The sequence below is a fragment of the Trachypithecus francoisi genome, unplaced genomic scaffold (genome assembly GCF_009764315.1).
Source record: "Trachypithecus francoisi isolate TF-2019V2 unplaced genomic scaffold, Tfra_2.0 Lachesis_group5, whole genome shotgun sequence".
In the NCBI taxonomy this organism is placed as follows: domain Eukaryota; kingdom Metazoa; phylum Chordata; class Mammalia; order Primates; family Cercopithecidae; genus Trachypithecus; species Trachypithecus francoisi.
Genome location: NW_022681470.1, coordinates 93,321,908 through 93,337,731, shown reverse-complemented (window position 1 = coordinate 93,337,731; position 15,824 = coordinate 93,321,908). Strand labels below are relative to the sequence as shown.

Here is a 15,824-nt window from a genome sequence, read left to right as displayed (position 1 = left end):
CAGGGTTTCACCATGTTGACCAGGCTGGTCTTGAACTCCTGGCCTCACGTGATCCACCCGCCTTGACCTCCCAAAGTGCTGGGATTACACTACCACGCCCAGCCCCGACCAAATTTTATGAAAGAGTAGCATCTTCCTCATCCCAAGTTTTACCACTTCCCAGCCACCCTTTCTTGTTTATTTTTCTCCGGGACATTTAACACTATTGAACATACATTACATTTGTGTATTTGTGTCTTCCACCAAAATACATACACCTGAGGAGCAGGTCTTTCATTGTTTTTTTCATGCTAAGTTCCCAGTACCTGCAGTGCCTGACTATATTGTAGGTGCTTTATAAGTATTTAAAGTAGATGCATAGACTTAGAAATTGAGTCGCTCAGTGTGAGGACTTTTTTTTTTTTTTTCAGACAAGGTCTCACCATGTTGTCCAGGCTGGAGTACGGTGGCTCTTCAAAGGCTTGATCATAGTATCATAGCTCACAGCAGCCTTGGGTTCCTGGCAGCTTCCTGAGTAGCTGGGACTGCAGGCACGTGCCACCACCATGCCCAGCTATGTGACCACTTTTGCAGAACCTGAGACCTATTGCCAAGTGTCATCCCAAAGAGTGGAACTAATTTTCACTTTAACCACTAGTGGGCAGGTTATTACCATTCCCATTTTAATTAAGGCGGCTGAGACCCAGTGAGAGACGAGGTTTACCCCAAGTCACCCAAGACTCCTGATTCTTAGAAAATACCGTGGCAACTCAGAATACTGTGGGAGGACCAGGGGGGCTTTGCAGAGGAAAGGGTTGTTTTGGCATGAAAGAACAAGAAGAGTTTCATCAAGTGGAAATGAGAACTACTATCCTGGAAGAGTACATCTTCCAGGTGGGAGATAAGGTAGGAACAGAAACTCAGAAAAAGGCAGAGTCCAGGCTGCCTGGGGAAAAGCCCTCCCACACTAAAGGGTTGGGAGGGGCCTACAGTACCCTGAGGGGAGTTTGAAATTAATTGCAGTGCCCTGGGAAGCCAGGGAGGGTTGTGAGTAGAGGGCTGATATGAGAATTGAGGCTTTCTACTATTTGTCTGTCTGCTATCTTCTGTTTCCATTTTCTTTGTCCCTCTCTTCTGCCGTGGGTTTCTCTCAGCTGCCCCAGCCCCTCCTGGCGTAACTAAGTCGTTTTCCTTTTCTATGTCACAATCCTGACAGCCCATCAGGAAGCCGAGGGAGCGGGTGAGCCAGGGTTCTCCTCAGAGCCTCAGTGCCCCCATTGCTCTGTGCCCAGAGGGGCAGAGAAAACAAGACTTAGAGAGGCAACTGGAAGGGAAGGTGCCTCCTACACCCCCTGACTGACTCTGGGGTCCTGGCCTCCCCCCGCCTTTTGGGACCAGGCCTCAGGCCCTTCCACTTCTTGGGCTGATTCTCCGTGCCTAGTACCAGTTGGTGCCAGCTGGCAGCTCTCACCGGAGACTGAGGTGGCACGCATATGGGGGAGGGGAGGAAGTGGGCAAGAGCCCAAGGGGAACAGGGGGCAGGATCTGAGGAGGTGGAGTCAGAAGCTGGGTGGCCAGCATGGGGGTCTCATGGGATGAGGGAAAAGTGAGGCAGAGGACCCTGGGGTCTTCCAGGGGAGTAGGGAAGGTGTCAGGTGGTCCGCGCTCTGGCTCTCCTGCCCCTGGCAAGTCCAGTCCTCTCCCCACCACCTACTTTCCTCTATACTCACCCCCTTAAGCTGCCCCTGGCTAATTCTCCTTGGTCCCTTTAAGAGCTGCCTGGGAACTGGGGCACTGGAGGGGGCTGGCAGGGCCCCCACCCCCTCCCTGCCATGCCTGGTCCTGCTCCACCCCCTGTCCGGTGCAGACTCTGCTGGAAGTCTTGGACGCCTGGGTTAGGGTCTCCTCTTCTGGGCTGGGGGTAAGGCTTAAAAATGGTGGGGAAGGGGGACTGTGGTCCCTGGGGTAAGAGGGAGGGGCGGGATGCCAGAACTCTGGGACTATGGACATGGAACGTCCAATGGACAACACAGGGGGTGGTCCTCTGGCCTCGACTGGGGGAGGGGCAGCCTCAGGGATCTTGAGGGGCATATCCTAAGGAACAGGATGTCTGGGTCTCCTCCCTCCACTCCCCCAGCTCATTTCCCCAAGGCCTTCATTTTCTAAATTCCATCAGCCACTCCTTGCCCCCCTGCAATCAAAGACACAAGGTCCCAACATCCCACCTTCCCACACATGGGGAAATTGAAGCTAGACAAACCAGAGGAAATAGAATTATGTGTGCTGCAGCAGGAGAAATGGAGATAAGCTTGTGGAAAGGCTCTCTTTCCCTCTTCACCCCACAGAACTGCAAACAGGAGGCCTGGGTGTCCAGCTCACTCCAGCGAGTTTCTAACTGTGGCTATGGCCACCACCCTGGACTCTGTCCCTCCTCTCTCATCAAGACCATTTAGCTCTTTTTTGGAAGTTTTGACTCTCATATGGCAAGGCCAGGGGAGGCCCCTGAAGTCTGGCCGTGTGACCTGGATTGAAGTGGAGCCAGGTGGGATCTGTAGGCTCCCCCATTCCCTTGGGTTATTTCAGAAATGTAGCTCCTTCCTTCTCTGCCACAGAGACTGGGCCCAACTCCCCTAAAAGGGAAGAAAATAGGGGCAGGGACCCAGGGATGTCCAATGGGGGTGTGAGGGCTTCCTGCAGTTCACCCACTTCCTTCCTGTTATCATACTAGTTCAGGGTCCTCTACTCCCCCCCATTTTAATCTCATAGTATGTGTCCCAGTCCCAGGGGAGAGAAGCCTGAACAAGCAGGCCTTCTCTGAGTCGTCACAGCTGAGATGCAGAGGGGCAATGAGAGTGGAGTGTCAGGAATCAGTGGGGACATGGTGGACTCGCTCAGGGTCCACTTCTGCTTTCAGCACATGCCATGCCCTCCTTGCCTCACCCCAAAGCAAATGCTCAACCACCACCCCAACTCAGATCTAAAGGGGAACCAGTCTTGGTCATGAAACCCTCTACCCAGGGCCGACACCGGCACACTCATTTCCTTCCTCTTAAAAATACTATGAAGTCTGGCGGAGCCATGCTGCTCCCAGGCAGGCTGAAAAGCCATTATTTTATGGAAGTGAGGCAGGGAGGTGCTCTGCCCAGCATCACACAGCAGGCTACAGGCAACCAGGCCTGGGATCCAGGGCCCTTCATCCCAGACTCATGGTGCCTTTTCTAGTCCCCTGCCAGCTGAGACAGAGGCCAGCCTGGAAGGGGCTTTGTCTTTTTTGAGATGGAGTTTTGCTCTTGTGGCCCAGGCTGGAGTGCAATGGCATGATCTCAGGTCACTGCAACCTCCATCTCCCGGGCTCAAGTGATTCTCCTGCCTCAGCCTCCCGAGTAGCTGGGATTGCAGGCATGCGCCACCATGCCCGGCTAATTCTGTATTTTTAGTAGAGATGTGGTTTCTCCATGTTGGTCAGGCGGTCTTGAACTCACAACCTCAGGTGATCCGCTCGCCTCAGCCTCCCAAAGTGCTGGGATTACAGGCTTGAGCCACTGCGCCCGGCCTGAAGGGGCTTTTTCAACTCCTCATTTTACCAACGAAGTTAGGGCCCAGTGGAGATAGACGGGAGCTCTAGTAACAAGGCTGTTTAGGATCAGGGCTGGGAGAGGGCACAGGCTTGGCTCCCAGAAAGGCTCCATACAAACCGCTGCCTGCCTGTGCTCCTCCCTGAATGGGAAAGAATCCAATTCAGTTTTCTTTCCCTATGCCCATCTAGTCTAGACCCTTGGAAAGTCCTTTCTGAAGTCTGCCCTCTACAGCACAACCTTTCCCTCTTAATACGTCTCAGAGGATGTTAGCCAGAGAAGGCTTCTGGGGGAGCCACCTTCTTCTCAGGCAGCTTAGGAAGGAGAGGCAGAACCTGAACCTGGCAGTGGACCCCCTCCCTCAGAAGTCAGGATACTGTGAATAGGTGAGGGCTCCTTGGGGTTCTTGACAGAGTCTGTCCCTTGGCTTATTTGCATATTTGCATAGATATTTGTGGGCTCATTTGTGTCCTCATTGGCAAACTGAGTTTGCATGGGGCCGGGCTGCAGTCCAGTTGTGTCACCCTGGCATATACACAGTTCCCAGGGTAGAGGGAAACCCAGAGGAACTGGCTGTAAAGAGGAATTGGCCCCCGGCTGATCCCCTGAACCCAGGTGGGGACATGTGCACTGTGGTGCCTGCTGAAGGTGGGCAAGGGAGCTGAGCAGGGACTGGAAGCTACTGTACCCCCTTTTCACCTCCTCCTGCATCTGGAGCCCCTCCTCCTCCACACGTGCGAATCCAGGAGCCACAGAAGGTGGGGCGCAGTGGGACACGGGTAGGAGGAGGAAGAATATGGGGAGATTCTAGTCCCTCCCACTTAGAGATGCGGTCGCCATGGTGACTGAGGACCAGTGAGGCGGGATGGGGTTGAGGACGGGGGTGGGGGTGTGGCAGGGGCTGAGGCACTGGGAGACCGGAAAGCCTGGCATTCCAGAGGGAGGGAAACGCAGCGGCATCCCCAAGCTCCAGGTAAGGGAGCGGGAGAGCTGACAGTTCTGAAGGGAGAGGGCGGGGCCATTGTCTGGTGCTCGCTCTGCCCTAAGAAGGGGGCAGACAGAGGGGTCGGGCCATTGTGTGTGATACTCAGCGCAGCCTTCCAGAGCTAGTCAGACTGGAGGAGGGGACCTGGGAAGCTCTGGGTAAGGGGTTAGGAGGGACTGAGCTGGTGAGTGGCAAAAAGGCTGGGAGACAGTGGGGATGGGAAAAGGTGGAGGGACACAGGGGGCGTAGAGGTTTGGGGACGTCCCTAGTGCCTACACACGCTAGGCACTCAATACATATAAGCTGACTTGACTTGCTTGTGATCCTAACAAGAGGGCAGATAAGGGCCAGGGCAGGTGGAGCTAAGTCAGGGAAGCCAGGAAGCAAAGCTCCCCAGGACTGGGCTCTTCTGTGGACTGCCCCTGAAGCTGAAAGGGAGAAGGAGGTGGGGGAAACTGGACCTGCCAGATCTCTGGTGAAGCCAGGAGTGGCTTCTCTCCTGGCTCCAGGAGCTGCTCCTTTAGTGAAGCATCCATGCTCTGCAGGGGCTCAGAAGAGACTGAGTGCCTGGGGCTGGCTGAAGCTCAGAGGTAGCCTGGAGTAGGGGCGGGAAGCAGCCTCTCCATCTCCCCTCCCACCTCCACATCTAGACCTTTCCTCTGCACAATAGAACCTGGCAGGAAGGGGCTACCATCAGATGCTGTGTAGGGGTTGCAGGGGAGGAGCTGGACTGTGGCAGGGCAGAGGGTGCACTCAGTGTTGCTGTCATGGCAGGACCCAAGGCTGGGCTCCAGGACTTGTGGAGAAATGGGCTGGGGGAACCCCCAGATTAGAGCTATGAAAATGGCACAGCCCCTGTGGGCGGATCCCTGAACATCTGACCCCTTCCCACTGCCACCTCACCTGACCTGCTGCCTGAAACCATCCCCAGCCAAGATACTTCTCCTTGGCCTTGGTTTCCTCATTTGCACGGTTGTCAGGAGGATATGTCTGAGTACCCTGTCAGCCCTGAGCTTCTTTGATGCTGTGTGCAGGACCTGCTATGTAATTTGCGGGGCCCAGTGCAAAATAAAAATGTAGAACCCCGGCCGGGCACGGTGGCTCACGTCTGTAATCCCAGCACTTTGGGAGGCAGAGGCAGGCGGATCACGAGGTCAGGAGATCGAGACCATCCTGGCTAACACGGTGAAACCCCGTCTCTACTAAAAATACAAAAAATTAGCCGGGCGTGGTAGTGTGTGCCTGTAGTCCCAGCTACTCGGAGGCTGAGGCAGGAGAATGGCGTGAACCCGGAGCTTGCAGTGAGCCGAGATCGCACCACTGCACTCCAGCCTGGGCGACAAAGCGAGACTCCATCTCAAAAAAAAAAAAAAAAAAATGTAGAACCCCTTGTTTAAGTATTATAAGGACTTTGAACAAAGCAACAGCAGAGCATTAATCCAAGCGTGGCCCTTCTGAGCACAGGGCCCTGTGTGGCTGCACAGGTCTCGTGCCGGTGAAGCCAGCACTGGCTGGGGCCCTGCCAGTTGAAGCAAGGGAGATGGCAGTGGGGCTTGGGGTCTGACTCCAGAGACTTTGGTGTGAGGGGTGCACTGCTGGGGGCAGGGTGCCCTTCCCATTGGGCTCTTTTTGACCAGGAGGCTCTTGCTAGAGGCAGGGGGTGGTACCTCACAGCCTTCCTTCAAGGAGGTTTCTGTTACCTCTGAAACGCTTTATTGACCCAAATAAGCACGCTCCTAAGGGCCATGCTTGGGGCGGGGCACAGTGGCTCACGCCTGTAATTCCAGCACTTTGGGAGGCCGAGTCAGGCAAATCACTTGAGGTCAAGAGTTTGAGACCAGTCTGGCCAGCATGATGAAACCCTATCTCTACTAAAAATACAAAAAAAAAAAATTAGCCAGGCTTGGTGGTACATGCCTGTAGTCTCAGCTGCCTGGGAGGCTGAGGCAGGAGAATGGCTTGAACCCGGGAGGCGGAAGTTGCAGGGAGTCGAGATCGCACCATTACACCCCAGCCTTGGCGACGACAGAGCAAGACTTTGTCTAAAAAAAAAAAAGCCCACGCTTGGTTTAATGCTCTGGTGTTGACCTGTTGAAAGTCCTCAGAAATCACCCCAGAGATCTTGTTTCTTTCTTTTTTTTTTTTTTTTTAAGACGAAGTCTCGCTTTGTCACCCAGGCTGGAGTGCAGTGGCGTGGTCTCGGCTCACTGCAAGCTCCGCCTCCCGGGTTCACGCCATTCTCCTGCCTCAGCCTCCCGAGTAGCTGGGACTACAGGCGCCCGCCACCTCGCCTGGCTAGTTTTTTGTATTTTTTAGGAGAGACGAGGTTTCACCGTGTTAGCCAGGATGGTCTCGATCTCCTGACCTCGTGATCCGCCCGTCTCGGCCTCCCAAAGTGCTGGGATTACAGGCTTGAGCCACTGTGCCCGGCGGAGATCTTGTTTCTTAACGTAGAGTAGGCAAAGCTCACTACCCTCCCAGCCCACGCTTGCCTTCTCTATCCAAGTGGCTCAGAACTGTGGACTGGGGCAGGAAGGAAGACTAAAGGACTAGGACTCTGTAGAGTCTTTATAGCTAAGAGATTTGCTATTGAATGAGGCAGATCTGAATTCAACTTGGCTTCTAGCTGTGTAACCTCTCTTCTTTATCTGTAAAATGGGATTATGTCCGTACCTAGCTGCTGAAATTATTGGGAGGACTAAAGCCTGATAGTGTGAAGTATTCATATTGGCTAGAGGGGCTGGGGAAGAGGACGTCTGCAGTTGGGAGAATTCTGGATGTCTGGAGGAAGAACTGGGGGCAGGGCATGGAGTCTTTCACTTCCAGAAAGGCGGGAATAGGACATCAGGCTGGAAGTGTGGGGCTGGAACTCCCCCAACCTCCCAGTATCAGAACTCCTCCCAGTGACCCAAATAAGCCAATCTGTTTAAGCAGAGAGGCCCAGGGGAAGACCGGCTTCCCAAATCTGAGCTGGGGGTTGGGGAGACACAGAAGGTAGGGTCTGGATAAATGGGAGTTTCTCTTGATTCTAAGAAGCTGGAAGGGACCTGGAAAACAGCCTCTGGGAGAGTCTGGGGGAGTCCTAGGCAAGTCTTGACAGAAACGATTATTAGGCGGGATACGTCTGAGACCAACCCCTGGGGAAATTGAGAGAGACGAAAGAAGGCTGAGTACCTCAGACGATGAATTATAAGGAGTAGCCTGAGCTGTAACATCCCCCATGTTGGCTGGGGCTGTAGCAGGAGGGATGGAAGTTACACCGCAGGAAGGACTTCCTGTCAGGGAGGAATGTGCATGTCAGATGGAAGTGGATTATTTATTAGAGTTGGATTAGCCCTGGGATGTCTGTGCTCTTTAACCTGCAGTCAGCTGACCGTGTTGAGTGGGCAGGAACCTACCCACTTTGTAGGCCATGGAGTTCTTGCCGCTGGATGCCTCATTAACCCTGCGTTATGAGGCTCCCCCTGGAGCCTTTGAGGAGGGGTAAGCAGCCATCTTTGGGGGTTGGGTGCCTCCAAAGTGTGGTCCAGTGAGCATGAGTTCAGATGAGAAATGTTCTGGGCTTCCTACTGGCCTGATTTTTGGGCTTCCTATTGGGCTGATGTCAAAGAGTGATGGAGATTAGACTACAAGAGGGACTTCCTCAGCAAAATCACAGATAAGAGCCTAATACAATTCTTTCTTTCTTTCTTTTTTTTTTTTTTGAAACAGAGTCTTGCTCTGTTGCCCAGGCTGGAGTACAGTGGCCGGATCTCAGCTAACTGCAAGCTCCGCCTCCCAGGTTTACGCCATTCTCCTGCCTCAGCCTCCCGAGTAGCTGGGACTACAGGCACCCGCCACCTCGCCCGGCTAGTTTTTTGTATTTTTTAGTAGAGACGGGGTTTCACCATGTTACCCAGGATGGTCTCGATCTCCTGACCTTGTGATCCGCCCGTCTCGGCCTCCCAAAGTGCTGGGATTACAGGCTTGAGCCACCACGCCCAGCAATTCTTTCATTTTTTAAAAAAGATTATGGCCCAGCCGACAGTGGGAGGTTTAAAGGTTAGACCACTGCAGGGACTTCCCAGTAGGTAGGAGTGGAGAGACCCCACTTTGTGGGCAAGTGAAAAGAGGAATATGTCATGTCCCCTATACGGGAAATCTTGAGCAAGAGGAGAAACCACTGCTAGGCTGGTTAGACTGGCTGTGACATGATGGAGAGACAGGGGAATCGCTGAAATGACCTAGAAGGGCCTCTTAAACTTTCTGGTTGGACTGAGCGAGAGGAGGGAGAGAGAGGTGTGTCTCTTGTGAGGTGGGTGAACCTCTTTTTATTCCCTCCCAAACCACCAACTTCCACCCAAGCCAGGATCTGTCACAACTCGAGAGGTGGAAATTCCGGTTTCCCTGGCCCAGAGCTCCCAGTTCTGGCTTTGGCATGATGGGCACCTGGAGGGCCGCACTCCCATTCCAGCCAGGCTGAGCCTTCTGTCCCCTGCTTCTGGGGCCTGGGAACCCCCCTTCTTCTTTCTCCTGAATGGCGCCCCCACCCTAGAATCCAGATACCGAGTTTCCCACTGTGGCTGGTTCAAGGGTATGTGAGGTGAGATGGGTGGCTTGGGGTGGGTGGTCTTGGGAAAGATTATGTAGAGGCCCAGGGAGGCAGACACAGGAGCAAGAAATAAGGGGGCCGGGGAGCTGCAGAGGTTGGGAGCCGGCCAGCCACCCCTGCCCAGGCAGCTCCCCAGGAAATGCTTCTAGCCAACCTGGCGGGATGGACCCTCATTGCCTCCCTGGAAGAATCAGGCCAGGCAGGACTGAGCCTCAAAGACCCTGAGCCCAGCTGGGGCTGGGGACGAGGTTAGAGCAGACAGACTCAAAGGTCTGCCCACCTGGGTCAGAGCTGAGTATGAGGCACAGGTGTCAACAGATCTGAAAGTGACAGGAGAGTAAGGTCTGAGGAATTTATATTTTGGGTGCAGGAACCTGCTCCCCAAAATGTCCCCTGCCCAGAGCCAGGCAACGGTTTGGGCTTGGGCTATGAGAAGAGGGAAGGCAAAGGAGGAAAGGCAGGAAAGATGTCCTGAGAATAAGGCAAGAAAAGGCAGACCAGAGCTGTTGGTGAGAAGACGGCAGAAGAAGAAGGATAGGGGACACCCACAGGGGACAGACAGTGAGGTGACAGGCTGAGGCTTGGAAGGATGATGAAAGTGAGACTGTCTTAGGGCCCTTCTAGATAGGGAACCTTCCCTGCCCTAATGTCCCCCATCCCCCAACCAATACACACGCTTCTGCTGCCTGGGGCTCTCCTATTGGTCCCCAGGGGGGATGTGGTAAGAACTGCTCACCCAGAAAGTGCCCGGGTGCCTGTTTCCCCAGAGCTCCCTGGTGACAGTCTGTGGCTGAGCATGGCCCTCCCAGCCCTGGGCCTGGACCCCTGGAGCCTCCTGGGCCTTTTCCTCTTCCAACTGCTCCAGCTGCTGCTGCCGACGACGACCGCGGGGGGAGGTGGGCAGGGGCCCATGCCCAGGGTCAGATACTATGCAGGTAAGTGTATGATGGCAGCAAGTGTGGGGATGGCAATAGAGAGCTGGAGGTGGGTGGAGGAAGGAGAGAGGAACAGAGGAGAGTGGGGAAATGGACATGGAGAAACGGGGACACAGAAAGAGATGCCAGGGAGAAACAGAGGGTTTCGGAGAAAGAGACACAGCCAGAAATAGAAGTCCAAATGGAAAGAAAAGCCACTAGAGAGCAGATTGAGGGAAACGGGGGCCACAGGGCCACGGGCACTGCTTCTTCCAGTTCTCCAAAATTGTTAATTTTTCTTTCCTTCCTTAAATATCACTGTCACCAAGCTGGGCACCTCAAACTCCTAATTGCTTCACACTCCCAAGTACCCCAAAATCGAGGCCCATGCTAGAAGACCACGTGTCGACCCGGTGAACCAGGGCACGCCAGGCCCAGGCCAACCACATAGATCATGCTGGACCATACCATGTCCAGGACTGTGGGATGGTTGATCGGAGAATGAGCCCTGGAACCCACACGCAAGCACAGCTTGACTGGTTTCTTACTGAGACTGTGGAGGCTGCTGGTCCCCTCACCTCCAGGGAGAAGACTCAGGAAAGGATGTAGACACTGTAGGAGTTGTAGGTGACTGGGCGTGGCTGTGTCTTTAGCATTTTCCTGGGGCAATCAGTAAAGGAAACGTATATTGCCCACTGATGCAGAGACCTCCTCTGTGTTGGATGCAGGGCGTACAAACATGAATAAGCCTCAGCCCCTGCCCTCAAGGTGTTCACAGTCACAAAGGGGGAAGCACATGAGCAAGCAGACCATCAATACAGGGTGATTTGTTCAGTAACCAAGGGATTTATGCAGCTCTGGGGGAGGCCTGGCCTCCGGGAGATGCTCCTCCCTGAGGCCAGCCCTTCCAGCCCGCAGCTGCACCATATTCCCCAACTCCTCCCCTCTGTCCTGCGTAAGATTCCCTGAGCCTACAAACGTATCAATTAGCTAGTCAGCTTTCTAACTAATGCAACAGTGCAAGTGCTAATGAGAGAGGATCTGAGGAGCTCCTTCCTCCTCGCTGATGTGCCAGTGGGACAGGAACATACACCCCCACCCACCCCACAATGCCAAGGTCATGGAGAGGACCTAGGTGAGCCTCCCACACCTGGCTCACCATCTTTGCCCAGGGGACATCCAGCCATGCCCACACGGATCTTTGAAGAAAAATGCTTCCTCTCTGTTCATGGTGACTCTGCTGGTGGGAATTTCCTTTAACAGAAGAGGAAGAAAGCAGGGGTGGTTGTAGGGGGGGTGGGTGGCGAGAGGGACCCTCTGACACACACCCTCCTGTCTGCATGTAGCTTTGCTGCTTGTGGCTGCCAACACTTTCCTGTTTGTCTGTCTGCCTGCTGCTCCCCGTCCTAGTGAGGACCAAGGCATCCTCCCCCACGGTAGCCCTCCCGTCCCAGGCCTGGAAGAGCATCCATTGTGCCTCACTTTATTTCCTGTCCCCATTACTCTGTCTCTGGCTGCCTCTTCTCTCTACTGTGGGCTCAACACACAAAGCTCTTGTGGCTGACGGCAGGATGGGGTGAAGGGGAGACCTGCTGGTGGAGGAGAGTGGGTCTAGCTGCCAAGGCCTGGGGCGCACACTCAGGCAACCCTTCCCCTTCCCCCACTTTTATCTCAGGAGTCAGCTGCCCACCAAGTCCTCATCACTCTCTCCTTCTTACTACCTCCAACAGGGGATGGACGTAGGGCACTCAGCTTCTTCCACCAGAAGGGCCTCCAGGATTTTGACACTCTGCTGCTGAGTGGTAATGGGAAGACTCTCTATGTGGGGGCCCGAGAAGCCATCCTGGCCTTGGATATCCAGGACCCAGGGGTGCCCAGGCTAAAGAACATGGTAAAGAGTCCAGGGATAAAGAGTGTGGGCTGGGAGTGAGAAGGGGGCCAGCAGCTGCCCTGGGCTTGGCCGCCTGTGCATGAGGAACAGCTCAGTTGCTGCTATCTGTAATCAGCAGTTCTCTTTATATGTATATCATGACAATATAACAGACAGGAAATGTTGTGGCCTCACTTTTTTTTTGAGATGGAGTCTTGCTCCGTTGCCCAGGCTGGAGTACAGTGGCACGATCTTGGCTCACTGCAACCTCCACCTCCCGGGTTCAAGCAATTCTTCTGCCTCAGTCTCCCAAGTAGCTGGGACTACAGGCATACACCACCATGCCAGGCTAATTTTAATAGAGATGGGATTTTACCATGTTGGCCAGGCTGGTCTCGAACTCCTGACCTCAGGTAATCCGCCTGCCTCAGCCTCCCAAAGTGTTGGGATTACAGGCATGAGCCACCATGCCTGGGCTGTGACTTCACTCTTCATTGGTATTGTGAATAGTGATTGAATAATATTAACTGCAAAAATGGCTGATATGGAAATCATTGACATATGAGATAAACACTGACTCAAATTATGTCAACAATTTGATATCTACCCACTAGTAGAGATCACTGATGCTTCTGTGTCTTTTTTTTTTTTTTTTTTTTTGAGATGGAGCCTTGCTTTGTCACCCAGGCTGGAGTGCAGTGGCGCGATCTCTGCTCACTGCAAGCTCCGCCACCTCCCGGGTTAACGCCATTCTCCTGTCTCAGCCTCCCTAGAAGCTGGGACTACAGGTGCCTGCCACCACGCCTGGCTAATTTTCTTTTTGTATTTTCAGTAGAGATGGGGGTTCACCGTGTTTGCCAGGATGGTCTCGATCTCCTGACCTCGTGATCCGCCTGCCTCAGCCTCCCAAAGTGCTGGGATTACAGGTGTGAGCCACGGCGCCCGGCCTTTTTTTTTTTTTTTTTTTTGAGATGGGGTCTCACTCTGTTGTCCAGGCTGGAGTGCAATGGCATGATCTCAGCTCACTGCAACCTCCGCCTCCCGGGTTCAAGTAATTCTGCCTCAGCCTCCTGAGTAGCTGGGATTACATGCGCCCGCCACTAGGCCTGGCTAAAGAGACGGGATTTCACCATGTTGGTCAGGCTGGTCTCGAACTCCCAACCTCAGGTGATCCGTCCGCCTCAGCCTTTCAAAGTGCTGGGATTATAGGCGTGAGCCACCGTGCCCAGCTGCTTCTGTCTTAGTCACCCTATTACTGGGAACAATGTGAGGAAGGAAGGAAGAAAGGGAGAGAAGGCACTAGCAATATAGCAATCACCTCTGTGGTTCGTGTATCCTGATGTGTAGTCTGCTGACCACCTGCACATACGAGATGCTGGTTAAAAATGCAGATTCTCTAAGGCGTGACCCAGGAACAAACATTTTAAACAATTTCCCCAGGAAATGTGCGGTTTGACAACTGCTGCCATATATACCATTCTTCGTGTTAGGTGTTTTGTATATGCCACCTGGTTGTATCTGCCAGTAGCCTATGAAATTGACCAAGATCTCTCAGTCAGGAAATAGCCAAGTCTAGATTTAAACTTGGGTCTGTCTGATTCCTTAGGCTGTGTTCAACTACGGAGCTATGTCTGATATCAGTATTATTCAAGTAATAGCCATGGTCACAAACTGATGCTATTACTGCCCATCGGCATGTCACTAAGCACCATGCCTGCTGTTGATTTCACATCAGAGAAGGGAAACAGGTCACAGCGAGAACTGAAGACCTCATTTCTTTTCATCTCGCCCTCCCAACTCCCCACTTTCAGATACCGTGGCCAGCCAGTGACAGAAAAAAGAGTGAATGTGCCTTTAAGAAGAAGAGCAATGAGGTAAGTGGAGGTGGGGGAGTGGGGGTAGAGTGGGTATAGAGCCCTGGCATCCCTAGACCATCCCTGGATGACCTCAGGTTGGGCGGCAGTGGAGGGTGCTTGTTTGCATGGTTATCTCCTGGATTATGTTCTACAGAGAGGTACAGGGACTGCCCCAGCATTACCCAGCCTTTCTCCTCAGTGAGGGGGTAGGCTCTGGGGGTCCAGGAAGTTGAGGTAAATGGCCTGGAGACCTAAATTCTCTGTCTCCCTCAGACACAGTGTTTCAACTTCATCCGTGTCCTGGTTTCTTACAACGTCACCCATCTCTACACCTGCGGCACCTTCGCCTTCAGCCCTGCTTGTACCTTCATTGTGAGTTCTCTGGTGCCCAGCGCTCAGGTCCCCGAGCATTCCTTCTCACATCTACCCCCGGCATTCCCCTGTAGCTCTGGAAAACTCTGGCCTTCCAGATGCAGGACCCTCACGAACTTCCTGGCCCCAGACCAATTTCTCTCTATGTCACTTTCCCTTCCTTCCTCAAGCCCCTCATTTCCCAGATGTGAGACCTTGGCGTTCTGGCCCCCCAGCCTCTCTCCCCATTTAGGAACTTCAAGACTCACACCTGTTGCCCATCTTGGAGGACAAGGTCATGGAGGGAAAAGGCCAAAGCCCCTTTGACCCCGCTCACAAGCATACAGCTGTCTTGGTGGGTAAGTATCAGGTTTCCCACTTCATCCCAACATCTGCTTTCTCTAGTCACACTGTGAAATATGAAAAGTACAGAGTTTTCCGAAAGGCAGGGAAAGCTGGGTGTAGTGATGCATGCGTATGGTCCCAGTTATTTGGAAGCTGAGGTGGAAGGACCCTTGAGCTTAGGGGTTTGAGTCTAGCCTGGACAACACAGGGAGATCGTCTCAAACACACACACACACACACACACACACACACACACAAACAAAAAACAGACCTTAGTGCCTCACACCTGTAATCCTAGCAGTCTGGGAGGCTGAGGTGGCTGGATCACGTGACCCCAGGAGTTCGAGACCAGCCTGGTCAACATGGTGAAACCTCATCTCTACTAAAAATACAAAAATTAGCCAGTCATAGTAGGGCGCACCTGTGGTCTCAGCTACTCAGGCGGCTGAGTCACAAGAATTGCTTGAACCCGGGAGGTGGAGGTTGCAGTGAGCCAAGATCACACCACTGCCCTCCAGCCTGGGCAACAAAGCAAGACTGTCTCAAAACAAAACAAAACAAAACAGGCAGAGGAAAGAGAAAGGGAAGCCAGAAGCCTCAGAGCACAAGATCAGAGGGAGAATTAAGCACCCCAGTCACCAGCTCCTGCTGAAATTGTCACAAAAAGTGGTAGAAAAAGATGGATGTGGAGAGACACAGAGGCACGAGGGTCCGGAAAGGGTATTGGGTAGAGAGGAGGCCTGAGACTAAGCCACTGTTCAACAATCGTGTGAACACTTCCTCTGGTGTACTGGACACTGTGCTGGGTAGTATAGGAGTTATAAACAAGAAATCAGACCGGGTGTGGTGGCTCACACCTGAAATCTCAGCACTTCAGGAGGCTGAGGCGGGTGGATCACTTGAGCCAAGGAGTTTGAGACCAACTTGGGCAATAGTATAGTGAGACTTCGTGTCTACTAAAAAAACAAAACAACAACAACAAAATTAGCCGGACAAGTGCCTGTGATCCCAGCTACTTGGGAGGCTGAGGTGGGAGGATCGCTTGAGAAGGTCAATGCTGCGGTGAGTTGTGATGGCACCACTGCACTCCAGCGTAGATGTGAGCAAGACCCTGTCTTGAAAAAAAAAAAAAAAAAGAGAGAGAGAGAGAAACCATGTTTCAATGCACTACTGGACACCAACTATTACAGACTTCCCACCTGGCTTCCTGGAGGAGATGGCCTTCGGCTTTTCCACAGGACCTTGAAGATGTAGACAGATGGCAGGGAAGGTGTTCCAGGGAGAAAAGGGTAGGACCCAAGGTGTGGAAATGGAAAACACAGTCACCTACCAGGATCAGTAAGTGATTCTACTTGGCA

General features: G+C 53.2%; 1 protein-coding gene and 1 long non-coding RNA gene across 13 annotated transcripts in view; one reads left to right on the top strand and one right to left on the bottom strand.

The window, feature by feature from the left end:
• Positions 1-688: 688 nt before the first annotated feature.
• Positions 689-15,824, top strand: part of SEMA4A (semaphorin 4A) — a 35,615-nt gene continuing 20,479 nt past the window's right edge. Inside the window, exons 1-7 of one of the 12 annotated variants that reach the window (XM_033195539.1) lie at positions 690-885; positions 9,898-10,065; positions 11,775-11,935; positions 13,726-13,788; positions 14,044-14,142; positions 14,358-14,480; positions 15,657-15,804. In XM_033195539.1, coding sequence (XP_033051430.1) covers positions 9,927-10,065; positions 11,775-11,935; positions 13,726-13,788; positions 14,044-14,142; positions 14,358-14,480; positions 15,657-15,804 — 733 coding nt within the window. In that variant the 5' untranslated portion in view covers positions 690-885; positions 9,898-9,926. Of the gene's footprint in view, positions 886-4,053; positions 4,170-8,632; positions 8,834-8,887; positions 9,122-9,897; positions 10,066-11,774; positions 11,936-13,725; positions 13,789-14,043; positions 14,143-14,357; positions 14,481-15,656; positions 15,805-15,824 lie in introns of those variants that run through there. The other 11 variants (XM_033195540.1, XM_033195542.1, XM_033195536.1 and 8 more) reach the window with 11 other exon arrangements.
• Positions 6,537-10,777, bottom strand: LOC117074275. The gene is made up of 3 exons (XR_004433539.1): positions 10,593-10,777; positions 7,714-7,814; positions 6,537-6,581 (listed from the first exon to the last, which is right to left on the bottom strand). It is a non-coding gene; the product is annotated as an uncharacterized LOC117074275 (long non-coding RNA).